Raw genomic sequence first — 21,887 nt, 5'->3', positions numbered from 1 at the left:
CTGTTTAATTTAATTTAATGGTATTTATCATTACTGTATGTTTACTATCGTTTGTTTGCTTAATGTTGTTTATTATTAATTTAATATAAAGTTATTTTGTTTTCCATTTTATTATATTTTTATTTTATGTTTCCTGATATTTACAGGGCAATGAATACACGTTTTTCAGTCATATATCTTTATCTGCAGAGCGTGGTTTTATGACTTTTATTTTCCGGAAGTGTTGTGACGGTGTTGACTGGCTTCTCATTCCTCTGCGGTTGAACAGCAGAGAGTGGCCGATACTTCAGTACAGTTTTCTGAGTACTTGAACACCTTTGTAAACCCGAACGGTTGCTGCGTTTCTCTTTGCGACTCGGTAAGTCGTTCAAATCAAACGGGTTTGAATGTGAGTCCCCCTTTAAACGATGAAAGTTTCAAAATAGTAACAATAAGTAGCGGTATGTGACAATTCTTCAGCTTCTCGTGCATTGTTGCTCAGCGCATATTTAACTTGATCCACTAGTGTCTGTTACTCCATACATGCAGCTGTCGCGACGAGGATCTGGCCTGCTATAGCTGGCCTCTTTAGTCTTGTTAAACGTCGCAAATGTGATTGTTTTTCAAATGTATGAGCTTCAGAGCAGCACAAGCTTCTCATTTCCTGCCATGTCGCATCGGGGATTAAGTGTTTAACAGTAAGCGATAATGTGTTATAAACGAAATATGTGTCGTGGTTTGTTTATTCTCTAAGCCAAATCACTGCCACGGTCATAATGCTGAAGATGTATGATTATACTATTTGTGCTGGAATATATGAAGCATTTGATGAGCTAATGCTGGGACACACCTTCTAATCATAAACACATGCGGATCTGTCCCTTTTCCACTTGATGGCCGCTGACGAGCTATCAGGGGACTTATTATTTATTAATAAAGTCTGTCCTAATTAAGATCAGTTTTTCTATCTGTATGCTCAGAATAAAAGGGCCATTTCTGATTATTACATAAGCATCTGCATTGACTGCTGCTATGCCAACACGTATATGTAACTACATGGCATTATTTGCCTGTTTGGCTTTGGGACACTGTACAATGGTAAGCCTATGTATTTGAATATATACAAAGTTTCATTACAAATGCCGGTCCTCTCTCCCAAAAGGCCTTCAAGATGCTCTCTAACTGTGAGTGGAAATGAGGCTGAAATCTGCTACTGTGGATCTCGCTATAAAGGTATTGTGGACTTTTAATATTGATTTGATTAAGAAGTCATCTGTACCAGCGTGGCAAATCTATAATTTCTGATCTACTCCAGAAGGGCGTGTCTATCCATATTATGTTATTCTGTCTGGTTAATGGGGTGTTGTGGCTACCTGCATCACTTGCCATTTGCTCAGGTGAAGGTTTATGCATTTTTAGCATTATTTTTGTGGCTGATTCTTAAAGGCAGGCGTGGACCTGCTCAATGAGGAATGTCAGAGGTTTATGTCTCTCCCCTTGTCAGTGTACTAGGCCTGAACACTGCATGTCTCGAGTAAACACTGTTTTCCAGTAAAGCTGGAATGTTCTTGAAAGATGATCCCTTTCTTAGAAATGTAAGGAATAGTGTGCAGCCAGTCTTTCTTTACTACAAATTACACTCCATCAGGACCCGCACATGGATCTTGTATCACCTTGAATGGTTCATTTTGCAATGAGAACTTTCTGACTGTACATTATTCTGCTTGTTGTATAGCTAGCTACTTGTCTAATACATAAAAAGACATGTAGTATTGAATTACTTACCTTATATTAAAGATTCTGTAAAGATAATTAGTTTATGCTTGAAACCAGTGATTCTCAGCCTTTTCATTTGAAAGCCACTCATTTGTCTAACACAATATTCAATCCCCATACAGGCTAAAATATTGAGAAAGCTGCTTGTCTTTAAACTTTTTATTCTAAGAAGTTGGGAGTGTTATGTTAAATTAACCATTTGATTAATTGGATTCATTTTGTGCTTCCACAAGTATTAAGAAATATATTGTGATTTCAATTACAGGTACGAGACAAGAGTCTTTTGAATATTTATTTTCCTGCAAGAAAAGGTCTACATTTATACGATCATTAAGGGTTGGCTGTAGATTGCAACAACGAGGAATCACCCAAACTCAACATTTATACCTTCATCAAATGCAGATGCATTTATCTCATCCAATCCTAATACATATTCAACATATATGTCCATTTAAGGTGCCTAACTATGTCTACTATGCAAATCATTAAGTAGCTAGGATGTCTAAAAAAAAAACTAAAATAATATCTCTGTCTCACATTACCTGTTATGTCTTTGAGAGTGCCTTAAATATACATTTAAATCCAGAACCTGATAAAAGTAAACTATTATGTTTAAAAACAACTACGTAATTCAAAAGCCTCTTTATAAAGTCATATACAGGAATCTTCTGGATACACCATGAAATTACAAGTTTCTTTTTCTGCCTTTAAAATTTGGATTTTAAAGGCATTGCCTCTCATTGTAATTTGAAATACTGCATTAATAATAATAAAAAAAAAATATATATATAAAATAATTATTGAATAAGTATTAATTTGTACCATTGTATTCTTTTAAAATACAAAAGAAAAAATGTTATAAAAATGTATAAAAATATTTTAGATTCATTTTACTGAAGAAAAAAAAAAAGTTACCTTTCAGGTGTCTGGTCACTTTTGAACATGAGTGTGACTCTCAAATGAGGAGCGCATAAGCATGTGTTATTGATATTTTTTTCCTCCATACTTGGCAGGAGACAATGTACTGTAATCTAATACTACTTGTCAAAGAAAAGGGCACAATTTGCCATGGGTCGTGAAACTCTGCTGTAATGGTTAGGCTTACAGCAACAGGAAAACATTTACATAGTCTCAAAAGACATGTTAAATATTAGGTAACGGCTTCAAAAGAATACGATTTCTTCTTTCCACCCCACCTCTCTTCTCTTGGGACAGGAGGGTGGGATTGGCGTATCGATAGACTCTGAAAGCTGATGAGCTCATAATGAAGAATGCATTAGCTAACAAGATGGACCACGCTTCCTCAAACAATAACTCAATCATACAGTTAGACATTGATTTGTTTGCACTTTAAGAACAGCATTCAGTAACACTTCTCTAATATTCAGATCTATACCTATTAAATCACTTGTTACAAAGTCCATCCAAAGGGTTGTTTCACCTAAAATGAATTCTGTTATCGTTTACTCACCATTATGTCGTTCCACACCTGTAATTTGACATGGTAACACTTTAGAATAGGGAACACATATTCACTGTTTACTAAGAGTTTTCCCAGAACAAAATCCTAATTTGCTGCTTATTAAAGGGTTAGTTCACCCAAAAATGTCTCACCCTCATGTCGTTCCAAACCCGTAAGACCTCCGTTAATCTTCAGGACACAGTTTAAGATATTTAAGATTTAGTCTGAGAGCTCTCAGTCCCTCCATTGAAAACCTATGTACGGTATACTGTCCATGTCCAGAAAGGTAATAAAAACATCTTCAAAGTAGTCCATGTGACATCAGAGGGTCAGTTAGAATTTTTTGAAGCATCGAAAATACATTTTGATCCAAATATAGCAAAAACGATTACTTTATTCACCATTGTCTTCTCTTCTGGGTCTGTTGTGACTGCACACTGCATCACTATCCCTGTAGTGATATCTGGGTGATATCCGGTTCGCGAACTAATCATTTGATTTAACTGGTTCTTCTTGAACCAGTTCACCAAATCGAACTGAATCGTTTGAAATGGTTCGGATGTCCAATAAGTATTAATCCACAAATTACTTAAGATGTTAACTTTTTTAAACATGGCTGACACTCCCTCTGAGTTAAAATAAACCGATATCCCAGAGTAATTCATGTACTCAAACAGTACACTGACTGAACTGATGTGAAGAGAGAACTGAAGATGAACACCAAGCAGAGCCAGATAACGAATAAAAGATTGACTCGTCCTCGAGTCACGAACCGGTTCGTTCGTTGTCTGGCTCGGCTTGGTGTTCATCTTCAGTTCTCCCTTCACAGCAGTTCAGTCAGTGTACGACTGTTCGGGAACCGGATATTACTATACTGCAGTGTTGTGAACGCACTCACAACAGCCCCGGAAGAGGAGACAATGCTGAATAAAGATATAATTTTTGTTATTTTCTGACCAAAATGTACTTTCGATGCTTCAAAATATTCTAACTGACCCTATGATGTCACATGGGCTACTTTGAAGATGTTTTTATTACCTTTCTGGACATGGACAGTATACCATACATAGGTTTTCAATGGAGGGATAGAAAGCTCTCAGACTAAATCTAATATATCTTAAACTGTGTTCCTTACGGGGTCTTACGGGTTTGGAATGACATGAGGGTGAGTTATTAATTACATAATTTTCATTTTTGGGTGAACTAACCCTTTAATAATTAGTGAGGTAGTTGTTAAGTTTGGTTATGGGGTCAGATTAAGGCATCTAATATATGCTCATGCAGAATAACCTATTAATATGTGCTTTATAAGAACTAATAAACAGGCAATATGCTAGTGATATGCATGCTAATAAACATCTAGTTAATAGTAAGAACTGCTATAAAAGAAGATATATTGACGAATGTTGGCAACTGAACCGTTCTGGTTCCCATTGAATTACATAATATATAGACAAAAATAGAAGTCATAGGAAATCAAAACTGGTTGGTTACCAACATTCTTCAAAGTATCTTCTTTGGTTAGTGGGTGAGTAAATGGTGACCAAATTTACATTTTTAGGTGTCGGTAGAAGACATGTTCCTGGATCGACATTGCTGTCCAGAAATATAGACCTAACCCAATCCCTACCCCTAAACCTAACCTTAACATAATTTATTCCTAAAATCAGAGGGAACTTAACAATAAATAACCGTGTAGAAGCATATAACCCTGATTTTAAGCTTAAAACTGACATTTCTTGAAAACGTATCCCTCAATTCTGATTGGTTGATTAGAATCTTGTTCCAGCATCAACAAGAATGTTGATCCAAGAACATGTTGTACTTGAAATCACGTTCACTGTCGAAATATGTGCTACATTACCTCACAAATGGAGAGTTGCGTAATGTGCATTTGTGAATGCCATCTCCACAGCTTTAATGCTCAGAATGACCACTGCCATCACTGTGCTCCCAGTCAGATGATACTTAAGTTGTTTTTAATGTCTCGTTGGAAACTGCACCTAATGCTCCATGTGGAGCCTTTACAGCTACAGGAATTGTTCTAGACTTCTTTCCAGAGCTTATACCGGCCTTTTTTTCTGCTCAATGCATTCTGCCCATCTGTTGGGATAAAGAAAGAAAAGGACAATAAAAGCTAAATAAATATAAAGAATGCTAAATGATGATATCGGCAACATGGAGATGTGGACAGATGGGTGGATAAGCTATTCAAATTAATCAGCAGTGCGTATGTCTGTGCGCATCCTCCAAAAAATCCAAAATGTCATAATTTGCTCACCCTCTTGTTGTTACAAGTCTGTTCGACTGACTTTCTCATGTGGAACACAGAAAATAATTTGAACAATTTGCTGGTTGCTCATTTCATAGTGTTCATAGATTTTACAGTGCGTGACGACTGATGGTTTTAATTGACGGAGAAAAAAAATCATATTAGGAGTCCATATAAATCATGTGCTATACTCCAAGCCTTAAAAATGACTTCCAATTGTTCTAGAATTTCTCATCATCTTCTGAAATTCGAATTTAAATATTTAGATTTAGTTGATATTATGCATTGCCTTACACCATGGTTTGCAGTTTTTCTTGCAGTTTTCATTACCAAATTAGCCAGCATTGTTTATACAATATTTAATATGAATATGCATAGGGCAGAAGATGTGTAGAACTTTGAATTATTCTCACTTACGGATTAGACGGCCAAACAGTGCCTCTTGGTTCTGTCGAAAAGAGACCTGACAAATCGTTTTCCAAAACTCTTCTAAATTACTTACTGCTGGAGGCTTTAAGTTCTCCACCTGATGTTATTATACATGCTTTTGCAAATCGCTGCCTCAAGTCATATTACGAGACACTGAAAATGTGTCCAGAGTGAGGTACACAAAATTTCATGTTTGAACTTGTAGTGTTAGGGCCTTATAGAACATGTAACACACCCACAGTGGTTTCACTCGTTTAAGCGAGTGATTGAATATAGGTCAATGGGACATGCAAGGCACAATTTTGCTTTTAGCACAGACTTTGCTGCATAAAACCTTTTCTAAAGTTGTCTCTGAGTTTACTCGGAAAGGTTTAGGGTGTGATGTATTTATTTGTTCACTTACAAAAAATAAAGATGCAAGATGTCAGAAATATACCCTACGTTCTCACTCAGAAAAGCCTTTGATTCCCTTTATATCTGTGTTATGTCTGTCTGCGTTTTGCAGTTTCTAACTCAGCCTCGTCTCTGTAATTAACCTGTCACAGGTCTGACTGCTTCACCCACCAGTCACCCTGGCAGCACAGGAAGCCAAGCGTGGGGAGGAGCTAAGCCCTGGCAGCATGGTGTCTGCTGTGGGGAACGGCACCGTTCCCAGTCCTCAGAGCGAGGCGGTGACCAGTGAGCTGCAGGAACTCACTCTGCAGTCCGTACCAAGCTTACCGCCTTTGAAAGAACGCAAGAATGGTGAGTAAACGGCACATTAGTGCCAGTCCATTTGGGAAACTAACGAATGCATTTGATCAAAAGGGACAGTAAAGATATCTGAAATAAATGCTACCAAAACATTAAGCAGCACAACTGCTCTCAACATTGATAATAATAAGAAATGTATCTTCAGCAACAAATTATTTCTGTGTGACACTGAAAACTGGAGTAATGGCGGCTGAAAATTCAGTATTCACTTCACAATTTAAAATGTATTAGAACAGTAAACGTTTAAGCTGTAATACTATTTTACAATATTCTGTTATTTTTACTGTACTTTTAAACAAATCAAAAACTTGAAAAAAAATTCTTACTGACTTAAAAATTTTGAACCGTTATATCAGGGATAGGCAACTCCAGTCCTGGAGGGCCACTATCCTGCAGAGTTTAGCTTCAGCCCTCATAAAAACTCACCTGCCTGTATCTATCTAGTAATCCCGAAAACACTGATTGCCTTGTTCAGGTGTGTTTAATTAGGGTTGGAGCTAAACTCTGTAGGACAGTGGCCCTCCAGGACCGAAGTTGCCTATGCCTGCGTTATATACACATGGCATTTAATTATTACCATATTCATTAGGGGTTTTAAATTAATCATGATCTTTGAAATAAAAATTTAGTCAAATCAAGAGCTTGTGAATCAAATTGAATCCATAAATCTGTACTGATACTCAGCCCTAATATTCAAAAGCTGTGATGTTTACATTGTACTTGTATATTGCCAAATAAGTGGATATAGTACAAATTAATAGATTTTACTTATTTTCTTTGTAGAGGTAGAATGCATTAGCCCCATGGTTACTAGATGATGAATTATTATATAATTTAATTAATTTGATTGATTAATTAATTTGAATTTGATTTGGCAAACAATAATGAAGTAATTAGATCAGTCACAATGTTGCAATTTTATATGTGCATAAACTTACAAGACTCAACAACAGTATTAAAGCATTAGACAACAGAAGCAATGAGATTGTCTTATGCAGTTGCCTTTATTTCAACTGCTTTTTGCACTTTCCACTGAGAAACATTGGGTGTTATGAGATGGAAGGAAAGAGGGTATTGCGACTGCTTTGTTCAAAGTCACCAATGATTTTTTTGATTGCTTTTGATAATGGTGCAACATCTATTCTTATTCTTTTCTATCTAAGAGCCACTTTTGATATTGTTGATCACAGTTTGTTTCTATAGGTGGTTATTGGTCAGAGATTAGCTGTTTCCACTGGTGTTCCTCGGGGGTCGGTTTTAGGCCCATTACTTTTTAATATTTATGTCACCTTTAGGCCATCTTTGCGATCACTCAGCCTTCATTATCATTTGTATACTGACAATACACAGATTTATATACATTCCAAACCTCATGAGCATCTTGATGTTGCTTATTTTTCAGACTGCATTACTGAGATTAAAATATGAATGATTCATAATTTGTGTTTGAATGGTTGTAAAACTGAAGTTATGCTCATTGGTTCCCTTCATCAAATTTCTAAAGCTGGTCCTCTGTCCCTGACTCTTGATGGCTCTGTTTTGGAGTCGAGTGAGTAACCTTGAAGTTATTTTCGATGCAAATCTGTCTTTTGATTCTTTTTTTCCAGAGTATTGTTTCCACCTCAGAAATGTCACAAGATTGCATCCTATGCTAAATTTTACAGTCGCAGAAATGTTGATAAATTCCTTTATCTAACGTTTAGACTACTGTTGCACCCTTTTAGCCAGAGTTTCTAAATCCACACTCGCACTCTAAAAAACACTGGGTTAAAAACAACCCAATTTGGGTTGTTATTAACCCAAGGGCTGGGTAAATATAGGACAGAACCCATATTGGGTTAATTTTACCCAGCAAATTAGGTTGTTTATTTAACCCAGCATAAGGGGTTGATTTAACCCAGATAAAGTTAATTTTTACTATATTACTAGCTTATTTTTTACTTCATACATTAAATAATGTTTACAGATTAACTTAAATCCTCTAAACTTTTCTAAAATAATCCATATAACCACTGGTTTGCATGTTAACTTCCTTTATTTTCCTTTTAATTATCATTTCCAGCATTGTTTATATAGTTTTTAATAGGCTATATATTGCCCATATTTAAACTAATTTAACAAACAATAAAACTAAAAATTAAACATTAAACAGAAGTCATTTTTGTGTTATTAACCAGTCTCTGTTGTTCTGTTTCCACCGTAAATGCGCTGCGCCGCACTGGTTCTCGAGCCCAAACTGGAGTCGTGTTCGACGGGGAACTGCTCACTCCTGAGGCCGCCCCCCCTGCGTTTCACTCATAGCCAAAATATACTGCGATTTGCCTTTTATAACCTGCCCAAAAACAAACAGTAAACAGCTCTGAGGGAATATTTGTATTCTGTATGTTTATGAATAAAAAAAAATATTTTATTCAAAGCATCAGGCTTTTCCATCACTTGAAAAGACCGTGACACTCGTTAGAGGTGATTCATACCGCGCGCCTGTATGTGCATGTAACGCTTTTAGAAATAAAATGTATACAAACCTGTATTTTACAGATGAATGCGTCAATTCGATGGCACTAAGAACTGCTTCCTCCAGAAGAGAAGCAAATCCCCGCGATAAATAACTCAACCGCTGGGTTAAGTCTGACCCAGGATCTGAGTAATACAAAAACTACCCAGACATTGGGTTGTTACGTTTGACCCAGGAGCTGGGTAACACAAAAACTACCCAAACGCTGAGAAAATACCGTAACCCCCAAAAATTACCCAAAAGGCTCAACCCAGCATTTGGGTAAAAAAAAAATAACCCCAGATTTTTTTAGAGTGCAGTATATTGCAATATATGCAAAATTCAGCCGCCAGGATTTTAACTTGGACTAGGATTGGCAGTCATATTACTCCAGTGTTAGAATCCTTGCATTGGCTGCCAGTAAGGTTTGGAGTTGATTTTAAAATTAGGATGCTTACTTTTAAAGCTTTGCATGTCCTGACACCACATTACTTAACAGAATTGTTACATCCGTACACTCCTAATCATAGATTGTGCTTCTCTGTCAAACTTGCTGGTTGTTCCTCAAACAGGTTTAAGATGTATGGGTGATGGGGCTTTCTCTTCTTATGCACCCTGCACTTTGGAATTCTCTTCCTCATGAACTTAGGGAAGTTCAGACTTGCGATTATTTTTAAAGTTAAACTTGACATTTTGTTAAACTTGCATTTGCTTGTTGATTTTGTGTTGGTTTTTTTATTGTATTGTTTATTGTGTTCAGTGCTTTGAGAATCTACTTTTAAAGGTGCTTTATAAAATAAAGTTAATTATTATTATTATTATTAATGTTATGTGTTTGTTTTAGTTTTTTGGACACTGTTTACATGAAAATTATGGAAGGTGTCCAAGACTATGATGATTTTAGATTTGTTTTGTTTTATTTTGCGGGCTGTTAATTTTCCTTCCTTTTTGGTTCCCATTTTATTTTCAGTGCTGATATAGGAGTCAATTTGTGTGTATGTGTGCACATATGCTAATTGTGGCATTCATAAACAAGAACATTCTGGAAAAAAGCCCAAATCATAAGCATCATGCAGGTTGCTGATTCATTAAGTTATGTGCTGCACAGTTTTCTTTATGTAAAGGACTGAATATTCAGGTCCTGTGAGAGTAGGGTGTCAAGGAAGTGTACATTGTTGAAAGTGGAATAGCTTGTTGAATCTGTGTGACATGCAGAAGGACTCTTCTAAGCATGTCTGTTCAGCTCTCTGATATACAGGACACACTCTGTTTGGCTTCAGGAAGCTCAGAGGAAAGGATTTAGAGAAATGAAGATTAAACAGAGCCTGCAGGAAGACAGACAGATGCTGCAGCGTGCTCTGATTTCACTCCAGAAGGGATACTTTTTTATTCAAAAAAATCAGCGGCATGTTATTATGTAAGGTTTGCTGTGGTAGGTAAGTGAGTGGTGGGATGTTATTGCTTTTTTGTAACTCTGCCATCGTAGAAGTGCAGGAATGCCAATAAAGAGTTAAACTCTGATGTAACAGCACCTCAGAAGCTCATGGCCTGCAGTCACCACTCCCTTCTTTCAGTCTTCAGCCCCCCGAGCTGCACTTCACTGAGGGTTAGATGGGAGTAACAGACATGTTAATGCAGGACCTCTCTCTTCTCCTGTACACAACAGAAGCGATTGATATTAAGGTGTTTGGAAAACAATGTTGGATTTCACATGCATTTTATTATTAGCAAGTTATAGGGATGCACAGATCATTTTTTATTTTTTGCAGCATCATTTCAGACAAAAATAGTCACTTTCAGATCATTTTACTCTTAACAGCAACTTGTAACGCAAGCAAAGTCTCTTTCAAGGCAAGTCTTTTTTGCGGACATTTTTGCAACGCCTCTGGGAAGCTATTTCAGGAATCCAAGACCAAGTTCTATTTGCATGAATGGGGAAATCCTGAAATCTCAAAAAACGCTTGCCACAATTACATTTAAATTATATATTTCAATTCGGCAACAAAATCCGATATTAACTGCACAAAAAATTTTTTTTTTATTTTGCTCTAATATCATTATGAGTATATTTCAGCCTAAACCAGCCAGTGAGCATTTTAGCACACTTCACTTTTTATTATGACTGTACCAACTTTGTATTTCTATATCTGAAGACTTTGATGCATGTTTTCTTAAATATAATGTAAATGGTTGATATACTGACAGTAAAGCGGTCCCATTTAGAGTTGTTTCACTTATCATTTACTCTAAGAAATGACGGATGAATGCAACTGCACAGCAAAAACGCTGTCTATGGAGACGTATTTTCCTGCACGATAGTCTTAAAGTTTCAAACAACAGTTGTCAAAATGAGCAATGTTGTAGCTTAAGTAAGCTTAAGCTCAGTGTTTGAAGTGAAGAAGTCTGGACGAGGGAACAGAGGCTTGAGGAATGATGTGTTTCGGGTAGCCGTCCTGAACACTTGATTGCATAACTTTGTGTACGGAGCAGAAATCCAGCCTCTCAGAAAGCAGGCGGTCAGGAGAATGGCGGGGGGCTAAAGGTGATCTGGAATGTGTTCTGGCTTCAGTTTCTGGCTTGTAGTTCACACACTTCTGTAGTAAACGGGTGACCCCAAATCAGGACACAAAGTCCCTGATCTCTCCTTGAATGAAAAAATTGGCTGCAAAGAGCAGGAAAACTAGGAGTTGCTCAACACATCTGAAAACAGAGCATGAAAGCAGTAATAAGGAAGAAACCGGCTCATATAGACTGAAATGCTAGTGCTAACACGCCCACATCTGTAGGGCGTGCACACACACGCCGGCTCTGAGCGGAGGAAGGTGAGGGAAACACACACACACACACACACACACACCCTGCCGTCCTTGGATCTACTGCGGGAATTCTCTCTCAGCAATACAGCACAGAGTTCAATCATTCAACTTCATTCACAGCTTGTTGTGTTGTGTAGTCTGGAAATGGATTAATAAAGTGTGGCCGTGTGTTTATCCGAATCCTTCTGCACTGGAAGGATATGGCCATACATTTAGGTACAGTACTTGCATGTTTAAGTATTTTCTTTTTTTAGTGTTGGATGTTGGTTGATGTGAATGAAGTCATGTAGAGGTGTGGTAAACTTGGCTGAGGTTTCACAACTTAAGTTTAATAGATAAGCCTGATGTTTGCGAAGTCTTGCAAAGGATTTATTGCTGTTTGAACTGAGGTCTCACTAAACCACAACATTCAGTCAATCCTGAGCCCAAGCAACTGACTCCGAGGTGTTTAGCTATTAAAGATTTTAAACATTTTCGTTTATATGTAAAATAATTGGTCTTCAGTTTTCATATAAATATCGGCGTAATCAAACAGTTGAGGAATGGAACTGGTTAGTTATTCCCCATGAATATTCGCACAAATTCTTCTTCGTCGTTTTAATTTTATATTTAAACTATATCTACTCCGATGTCCTGAATATCACAGCAACTTTAGTAGGATACTCATTTATGCATAAAACTTTACTAAGAAACCGAAAGAATGGAATATATAACCTAAAAACATTAATTTTCCTGTGACACGCCCCCTGGACACGCCAGCTTGTACTACTTGCTTTCTTTTAATGTTTTGTTGCTTTCATACTTTTAAGTGAAATTCTTCCAAATGACACACTATAGAAACCGATATGTGGAGAGCTCACCCTGGAATTGCTCCAGCTGGAAGGGGTGGGACGCGTCAATGATGGATTGGAGTTTTTCTTCTCTCTGTTGTTAAAACCAGCTGTTTTCTCCCTGAGGTATGGCAGTGGAGCTCAGAGCTTTGAGGAAAAGAACAGACTCCTTTTGGGACCGTATGTCTGGGTCAACAAGACAAGGAAACGTACAGAGTTACCGTGCCATGTTTGATGGCGTGTTATAAATCTGCTCTTGGGCAGGGAGGTTTGACCGAGTCCTGGCAAAAGTCAGCTTAAAGGGGGATTGATTATCTGTGAGAGCCCACTCCTCCAGATGTGGTGCCTTGACATTAGATACTGGATAAAAGAACAGTTATATGAACTTTTTGTGACTTGGGTACCAGTCGCCATGAGATCCTAACATTGTTTTTTAAGTGCAACTGATGGATTGATCGACGCTCTCAGGTCGTTTTCAGTCCCACTGCCACAGTTAATTTTGGCTAACAGTGATGTTTCTGTATAAATGGTCAAGATTTAGACCGTTAGTCCTGTGGAAATGTATGATTTGCAAGTCATATTGCATCATCATTGGTTTCCAGAGCGCTGTTACTCTGCTATGGGTTTTGCACTGATTGTCTCTGGGTTGCTCTGTGGTGTTCTGTTATGTAATATTTTAAGATTGCTTGCCAAGTTGAACTCCAGCATGCTTACACAGGCCCTGAACAAAACAGAATGGAGGGAGGAATAGAGGAAAAAAGAGCCATTGGCTGTTTGCATTAACTAGACACGACCCACAGCAGCCTCTAGGTTTATCTTCTGTCTTGCATACTAACAGGTCAGGTGAATCATAACACTGGAAAACACACCATGCTCATTGTGGCGACGATGATAAAATGACAAGGCTGACACCAGGATGAATGGGTATTCCAGGAACAAGGAAGCTTACTAAAATTCTCTGGCTTAGTTGTTAAGGAAAAAAGTATGTACTTGCAGGCACAGACAGAACCAGTGGCCTTTATAAGATTACATCAGGTTAGCTGCTTTGATTTATTTGATTTGCTCAAGTGCAGTATGCCAGAAACAATAATGCACTCGAAAAGCTATGAAAAGTGCTTTGTCAGGTAGACATCCACAGTGCTGTTTGCTTATTCCAGTGCACCACATCTGTATAGAAAAACCAACAACTAAAGTCAATGTACAAATACATATAATATATAAATTAACTGTAACATAACATGATCCGAATTTCTATTTAAAGCTAGGTATACCAGTACTTTTATTCTGCAAGGGCGCATTAAATTGGTCAAAAATGACAGCATTTTTATAACGTTGCAAAAGTTTCTGTTTCAAATAAAAGCTGTTATTTTGAGATTTCTGTTTATCAGTTTCTAAAAAAATATAAAGCAGCACTTAATGCTGTTCTCATCATTGTTAAAAAAAAAATTCTTAAGCACCAGATGAGCATATTAGGATGTTTTCTGAAGGATCATGTCTGACTGAAGAGTGTGGAGTAATGATGCTGAAAATTCAGATTTGACTAATAAATTGCACTTTATTTAGATTTTAATCTTAGGAAATATTTTTTAAATTGAAATGTTTTTTCCACATTTTTAAATTGCAATGATTTACAATATTGTGTTTTTACTGTACTTTTCTTCAAGAGACTTGAAAAAATGCTCTTATCTGAAGTGATATTAATCCTCCAAATGCTTATAATTTAGTTTGAATGTTTATGTTGGAGCTTCTGGCCGTAAACACAGGAACATGAGGAAACCACTCACATCAGTTGTAAGTTAATTGCACATGTTTATATAAAGAGAGAAACGTTTGTAGCAGAATAAATTGCATCCTGGTGGATTTGCATGGAATTTCCAACTGATGACATGTTCAGAATTTGGTGAATATATATATATATATATATATATATATATATATATATATATATATATATATATATATATATACTCACAGTGGGGCTCGAAAGTTTGGGCACCCCTTGCAGAATCTGTGAAAATGCGAGTAATTTTCAAAAAATAAGAGAGATCATACTAAATGCATGTTATATTTTATTTAGTACTGTCCTGAGTAAGATATTGTACATAAAAGATATTAACATTTAGTCCACAAGACAAAAACATTGCTGAAATTATTAAAATATCCCCACTCAAAAGTTTGGGAACCCTTGGTTCTTAATACTGTGTTCTGTTACCTGATGATCCTCGACTGTCTTTCTGTTTTGTGATGGTTGTGCATGTGTCCCTTGTTTGTTCTGAACAGTTAAACTGAGCAGCGTTCTTCAGAAGAATCTTTAAGGTCCTGCAGATTCTTCAGTTTTCCAGCAATTTTGCATATTTGAACCCTTTCCAGCAGTGACTTTATGATTTTGAGATACATCTTTTCACACTAAGGACAACTGAGGCACTCCAACACAACTATTTGAAAAGATTCAAACATTCACTGATGCTCCAGAAGGAAACAAGATGCATTAAGAGCTGGGGGTGAAAACTTTTCAACACGATGAAGATGGCCAAATTTGTCTTATTTTGTCGAAATGTAATGTTTTTCCATTTAGTTCTGCCCTCCGTAAGCAACAGAAGATACTTGTATGTTTCCTGGTACACAAATTAAGTACAATTTACCTTGATCTTCAAATTCCAAAAGTTTTCACCCCCCAGCTCTTAATGCATCTTGTTTCCTTCTGGAGCATCAGGACAGTACTAAATAAAAAATACCATGCATTTAGTATGATCTCTCTTATTTTTTGAAAATTACTCATTTTCACAGATTCTGCAAGGGGTGCCCAAACTTTCGAGCCCCACTGTATATGCTTTGACTCTCATTCATTTTCTGTAGTAACTAAAACAGTCAAAGTAGTGTGTAAAGTCAGATTGTGTTTTGATAAAGTGACATGTTTAAAAAGAACACAGAAGATAATGAACTGTGTGACATAACTTAGCGACTCTCCCTTAACAGGCTAACAAGTCGTGACCGGCCAGGTTGAAATACTCAGGCGTTGCTGCAGTGATTTTTCAAGTTTAAAAGAATGTTCATTGTTTTATGGCAATTACTTAAATGTCATCTATATTGTCTATACAGTTCATTAAAACGGTGTCCTAACCAGTGTGACAAATGTTCAGCAGAATGAATGAATGAATGAACTCCTACGCCATGTGCAACAATATTTGCTATTGCTTTTTACTTAGTTTTTGTTATCCGATAACAAATATGCAGTAGCAAGTAATATATTTAAATTTCAGCTTTTTAAGTAATGCAATATTACTTTTGTTTTCTATTTATGGATGTATGTAGTTGTTGGTTTATTCAATTTATGTTGTGCAGCTGTTTTGTTGCTTTATTGCGTCACTTCTGGTTGAGACATGGTTTAACATTTGAAAGCATAACATGAAAGAATAGTCTAAAAAAAGTATCATATTTCATGCTTTAGGCTTTTATGGTTCACACAGTAAAAGCTATATAATAGCTATATAATAAGTATAGGAGAATATGGAGCTAATACCTAAGGAACAAGAAACCGGTTTAAACTAAGCTAAAATATGCAAAACATAAAAAATTCTGATAGTTTGTAAGGTAGATCAGTAAGATTACAGTATATTAACAGTATTGTGGGAGGCCAGTTATATAATGTGATGCTGTCCAATGATTGACTGAGAGATTTACAAGTAAATGTTCCTCACAAGCGAGATGCATTGTATATGACACTCAGAATTTTGTGTTTGTGTATTAATATTATCCAATAGGCTTTAAGGCAACCGGGAAATGGAACAAAATACCATTTGTTTTATCTGTAACGGCAGGATGGAATATCATGTGAAAATGTCAAACATGATAAAACCAAGAGTCATGATTTGCGGAGATGCTCGAAAGTAGGGCAGGAGGTAGAGCGGTTTGGATGAAATGAGTTCAGAAGGATGTTATGTAACAGGCTCACAAAAACAGGAGAGCTTGGACACGAGCCTCTCTTTTTCACTCATCTCTCTCCCTCTCGCTCTCTTTCCACCCATAACCTCATTTACTGAGCTCAATCTGACGTTCCTTCTGCACTTTAGTTGCTTGTATTACTCGCGCCAGGCAGCTGACCTGATTTACCGTAAACTGTTACTCATTCCTTCACTTTTTCACTCTTTTGAAAACTTAGTAGTGGCGCCATATTTGAATCAAATTGAGGAGATATAAGGTATTTGAGTTATAATCATCTCAGTAACACTTTATAGTAAGGTTAATTAGTTAATTTTACTTAGTTGACATTAACTAGGCATAAACAACACTTCTACACCATTTATTAATGTTAATTTCAACATTTACTAATGTGTTATTTAAATCAAAAGCTGTGCTTGTTGACATTAGGTAATGGTCTGTGAATTAACATAAACTAACAATGAACAAAAACTGTAATGTATTGTTCATAGTTTACTAATACATTAACTAATGGAACCGTATTGTAAAGTGTTACCGTCCTCTCATGTGCGTATCATTTTGATGACTTTATGGTAGTGCGATCCCTTGCATCATTGTAGAAATGTAGACTGCATGGAAACCGGTCTGCGAGGGCCTATTTTTCTGGCTAGTGTTGGAAGTTGAGTAACAATGACGTTGTTTTTCAGTGGGTGATTGAAAGCAGAAAGGAAAATAGCAGCAGAAAAGTGTTTAAACGTGGTACAAACATCCAGAAGAGGGCAGAAAATGATTCTCAAAATCAGCAGCGTGAATGCAATAGAAAATCAACCTCTCCTTTTTGAGACTGTGGAGATGGTTTTCATGACTTTAAATATATATTTCAAAATATCTAGTGGTGGTTATGGGTTAAGTTAATCTTAAAATAATGTTTTAAATATAAAAGCGTACATGGCAGCTGCAAAAACTCGGTATTTTAGATCTGTCTGAGAGCCTGATGAGCTTTGACTTTATTATCTATGATGCTTTATTTGATAAAGGTGGTGTTTTGTTCGTGTCAACTTTTTGGGTGTAGCCTACAGGCTGACAATAGACTTCCTCTGTGGTCAGTCGTCACCTCGCAGTGCTGGGCCCTTGTAGTCAATTACAGCATGAGCGTCAACTGCTGTGAATTCTCACCAAGTGATGATGACAGCAATGAGCTGCTGGGCTAAAAGCAGATCGTGGTAATGTTTTAGTCTCTAGGGGGTCTGTGCATAGTGGTCTTCATTTCCCCATAATATAGAAAGATTATATGAGTGTTTACATTAGCGTATTTAATCTGAACCGAATATTCAGTGGCCAGAAGGCATTTATTAAATGCTGAGTGATCTGAAATTTTCCTGCCACCTTGTTAACCCATGCAGGACTTCTTAAGGGAGAGTTCACACAAATCATGTCATTCCAAACCTGTATGACTGACTTCTGTGAATCACAAAGTATGTATATATCTTTTTTTTACAGTAGCCGTCCTTTAGTGTTTCACTTTCTGGAATTCTGTTTTGGCGTGCATTTGTTAGAAAATGTGTGTATCGCTGGGATAGCAGTGGGTAACCCTATCCAGTGCTTGCACAGGTGATACTGAGCTGAATATAGAGCCTTCTGGCCAGCTGGCCTTACTATTTAAAACTGAGAGCGGACCCGGTGGGGGGATGAGGGGGTTCGCCAACAGTCAAACATGTGTGATGTATGTGAGCCTCTCGAGCCCTGACGGGCAAACTCCTGTGCTTTATCTGCCAGAAAGAAAGGAAAGGTCAAAGGAGACCTACATTTGTCCTGTGACCTCCTTCCTTTCGCTCTCTCTGATCATGTCATCAGGAGTCCCGGGAGCACCACATGACACCATTTCTTAGAGTCCATGACATTTTTCTGTATTAAATACCTCGTGAAATGTGAACTGTGTTGGCTGTTACATGCAAGAGGGTTAATCTGTTTCTGATTTTTGAAAAAAAAATAATAATAATTTCACTTGATTTGCATGCCAGAAACAAGATTAGAAGCTTCTAGTTTGTGACCATATAAAAGAACTAAGAAGAAATGTTTTCTCTGTATATAATTGAAAGTGTTGTTACTGTTAATGAGAACTGCAATATTTTTATTCTAAAACACTAACAATGGAAGAACATTTTCATGACCCTGAAAGTAAATAAACTGTGTAAGTTGGAATATAATGTGAATATACTTAATTTGTTTACTTCATTTGAATTAGCTTTGGTCTTTATAATACATATTTTATTTGCAACAGCAGTAGCAAACTTTTCAAATTAATGTTGTTGTTTTGAACTTTCGAACAAAGAATACTGAAGTAGTCATGATTTCCACAAAAATGTTAGGCAGCACAGTGGTTTTCAGCTTTGACGATAAGAAATGTTACTTGAGAACAAAATCAACATATTGGAATGATTTCTTAAGGATCATGTGACGCTGAAAACACATCAAAGGAATAAATTACAATTGAAAGTATGTTAAAACAGAGAACTTACATTTCTAATAATAATACACAAAATTACTGTTTGTATTTTTGATCAAATAAATGCAGCCTTAACAGAATAAGAGCATTTAAACTTTTTTGAATGCTAGTTCAAATGTATATATATGCTAGCCTAATGAACCAGTGAAAAAGAGCTGAGGGGGTGAATGGGGGTCTGCCAGATTGTAGAGAGGCAACAGCTGAGCTGAAGCGAGCAGTCATTGGCACTCAGCAGACCCTCCTCTGTTTGAGAGTGAGAGACACGCTGTTCTGTGAATGTCTTCTGCTCAGTGCAGAGCAGGCTCTGTGCTCTGCTGTCCTCACCGTTAGGTGCGTTAGCTTCATTTTCTGACTCTGCGTAATGCAGCTGTAGAGCCTCTGCATCCAACTTTGAGAACAAAAGCAAGGATTAGATTTTGGAAGAAATAGAGTCTGTTTTGAAGCCGTCTCTTCTCCAATTCTGTGATTTGAAACGCTGTAAATACATTGTTGTGGACTAACAACGGTTACGGAAATCTTGTGCTGTAAAATCCGTGTTCCTCGTTTTGGACCACCAATGGAATATCAGTTTTGACTTTTCAACATTTCAAGAGACTTTCAATACTGGATCCAAACATGCTGGACACAAACCACTGCCTTCATATTGACACTTCTTCTTTTGAGGATCAACCAGTCCAAAACGGTGAAGATAAATTGTCTGTGACTCTGGACTGTGACAGACATGCTTATCATAGCCTCAAAGAAGGTGGGGATTGCTGTTTCTATGCTTTTATAGAGTCTAAATAAAGCACCCTCCAGGTGTGCATCTAACCTAATACACTGAATTAAGCTTCATTGGCGCTTATCCCGAGTCTTAACATGTCAGACCTGATTATTCTAGTGACTTGGTGGTGAGATCACCCCAGCTGCTCGTACCGAGCCAAGAGCGAGCACCGGTTGACCTGTAAACTGTGCCAGGCCCAGGGGCTTTGAGGCCAGTCAGCAAGAGGCGTGTTTAATTAAGACCCCAGACACACAGGCTCTTGGATTAACCCAGTTGCCTGCATGATTCGTTGTTCTTTTTTCCTTTTTGTTTCAAGACCCGGATGTTGACGCCACACTTTCCAGGTCTCCCACGGAATTTTCCAGGCTGGCGAGGAGACGATGGAGAGAGTGTTGGCATTTAAACGTGTCTGATTGATTTACAGCATCAAGCCAGGTTCTCGGAGAGGTGCGAGAGAGGGCTTGTGTTTCTTCTTCAGTGGGTCCAGTAATAGCTCTAGGGAGGGGGTGGTCAAAAATGGTTGTTAAAGTGAAGTGGGAATAGGAAGAATTTAGAAGAAATTGCGAAACTTTTTGTAATCATTTTGCAAGTGAGAACTGGAGTGGGTGTTCTAGGATTTTATGGGAACTTGCGACCAAAAAGTGGCGCTGATTTAAAAGCACAGGGTTCACATCCTCACAGCTGACCACCATACAGTTACTATGGATGTTAAAGGTTCTTCATGGAGTCATGGATGTCAATGGAAAAACCTTTATTTTATTTCTGGTTTATATCACAAAAAGAGTGTTTGGCGGTTCTTGGCATGTGCAGATGATGTTCTGGTGTCTTTATCCCCAGACGTTGTGACTGTGAAGGTCAGAGCCCCTGACTAGTGCACATAAAGCAATGCCATGTGGTTGATGACATCATTGTGTCAGGACTGGCAGGTGCACGTTCGCCTCTAAAGCGTCCTGGGCCACACCCCTCCTGACGTGGCATTTGACATAATAGTACTGTAACGGCTTTCTTTCACTGAACAAAGCAATAACAATAACAAATATCTCATGCTGCCTACACACCACCCTCTATATAATCATTGCGCAACTGTGTTGTGCCAGCACGCAAGTTCCTGATTTGGAGAACGCCTATTGCATCTCAGTCACACTTTTTGAATTCAGGAAAGTAGTTGAGTGTGGTTAAACGGGAAGTATGAAAACCAACCCAAACAACCTAAACACTCACAGTCCCTCCCCTCAGCATTCGCTCTTTACTTAGAAAGAAGCTGAAAGAGGGCCCTTTCGAGCTCTTGTCCTGACTTATGCTATAGTGCAGCTGCCCTGATGTGAATCTCAAATCTGTCATTCTCTTTATCTGAACCCTTTTCCTCTCTCTCTCTCAATGCAGTTCTTCAGCTCAAACTACAACAGAGAAGGACGCGAGAGGAACTGGTCAGCCAAGGAATCATGCCTCGTAAGTCTGATTTTACTCTTCTGGCTTTGCCAAGCATCACACATGTGCATATGTGCATTTACATACAGCACAAGCAGATTGCAAAGAATTGATAAGTTGATTTTAGGAATGCTGTATTTATAGTTGCTTCATAAGGTATTTGGACATTCAAGTCACGCTCAAATATGTATAAATTAATCTAGTGACATTCAGATATTAAGCGTGACCAGAGTGTCCAAACACTTTATGAGGGTACTGTATATTCAAAGCTAGGTATAATGACAGCATTCTGAGATATTTATGTTATACAGTATAGCCACAAGGATATGCAGACTCTCGCTATGGTCGAGTATGTCAATGAGTAACTAGCTGTTGTGGTGCAGCAATGGCCACATGTATTTCATGCTACTATGAAGGATATTGCTACATTCCCAGCAGCTCATTCTGCACAAATCGACAAT

At 37.5% G+C, this 21,887-nt stretch overlaps 1 protein-coding gene across 9 annotated transcripts in view; it reads left to right on the top strand.

Annotated features, from left to right (window-relative positions):
• Positions 1 to 203: 203 nt before the first annotated feature.
• Positions 204 to 21,887, top strand: part of LOC128025197 (myocardin-related transcription factor A) — a 32,175-nt gene continuing 10,491 nt past the window's right edge. For 3 of the 9 annotated variants that reach the window (XM_052611286.1, XM_052611283.1, XM_052611282.1), the window contains exons 1-4: positions 204 to 358; positions 1,142 to 1,212; positions 6,464 to 6,662; positions 21,382 to 21,447. In XM_052611286.1, the coding sequence (XP_052467246.1) occupies positions 6,539 to 6,662; positions 21,382 to 21,447 (190 nt within the window). In that variant the 5' untranslated portion in view covers positions 204 to 358; positions 1,142 to 1,212; positions 6,464 to 6,538. Of the gene's footprint in view, positions 359 to 1,141; positions 1,213 to 6,463; positions 6,663 to 12,084; positions 12,198 to 19,529; positions 19,981 to 21,163; positions 21,448 to 21,887 lie in introns of those variants that run through there. The other 6 variants (XM_052611285.1, XM_052611279.1, XM_052611287.1 and 3 more) reach the window with 5 other exon arrangements.

Source organism: Carassius gibelio, chromosome A12, assembly GCF_023724105.1.
Source record: "Carassius gibelio isolate Cgi1373 ecotype wild population from Czech Republic chromosome A12, carGib1.2-hapl.c, whole genome shotgun sequence".
Classification (NCBI taxonomy): domain Eukaryota; kingdom Metazoa; phylum Chordata; class Actinopteri; order Cypriniformes; family Cyprinidae; genus Carassius; species Carassius gibelio.
Note: the sequence above shows the minus strand (reverse complement) of the source record. Positions and strands in the feature narration are given on the sequence as shown.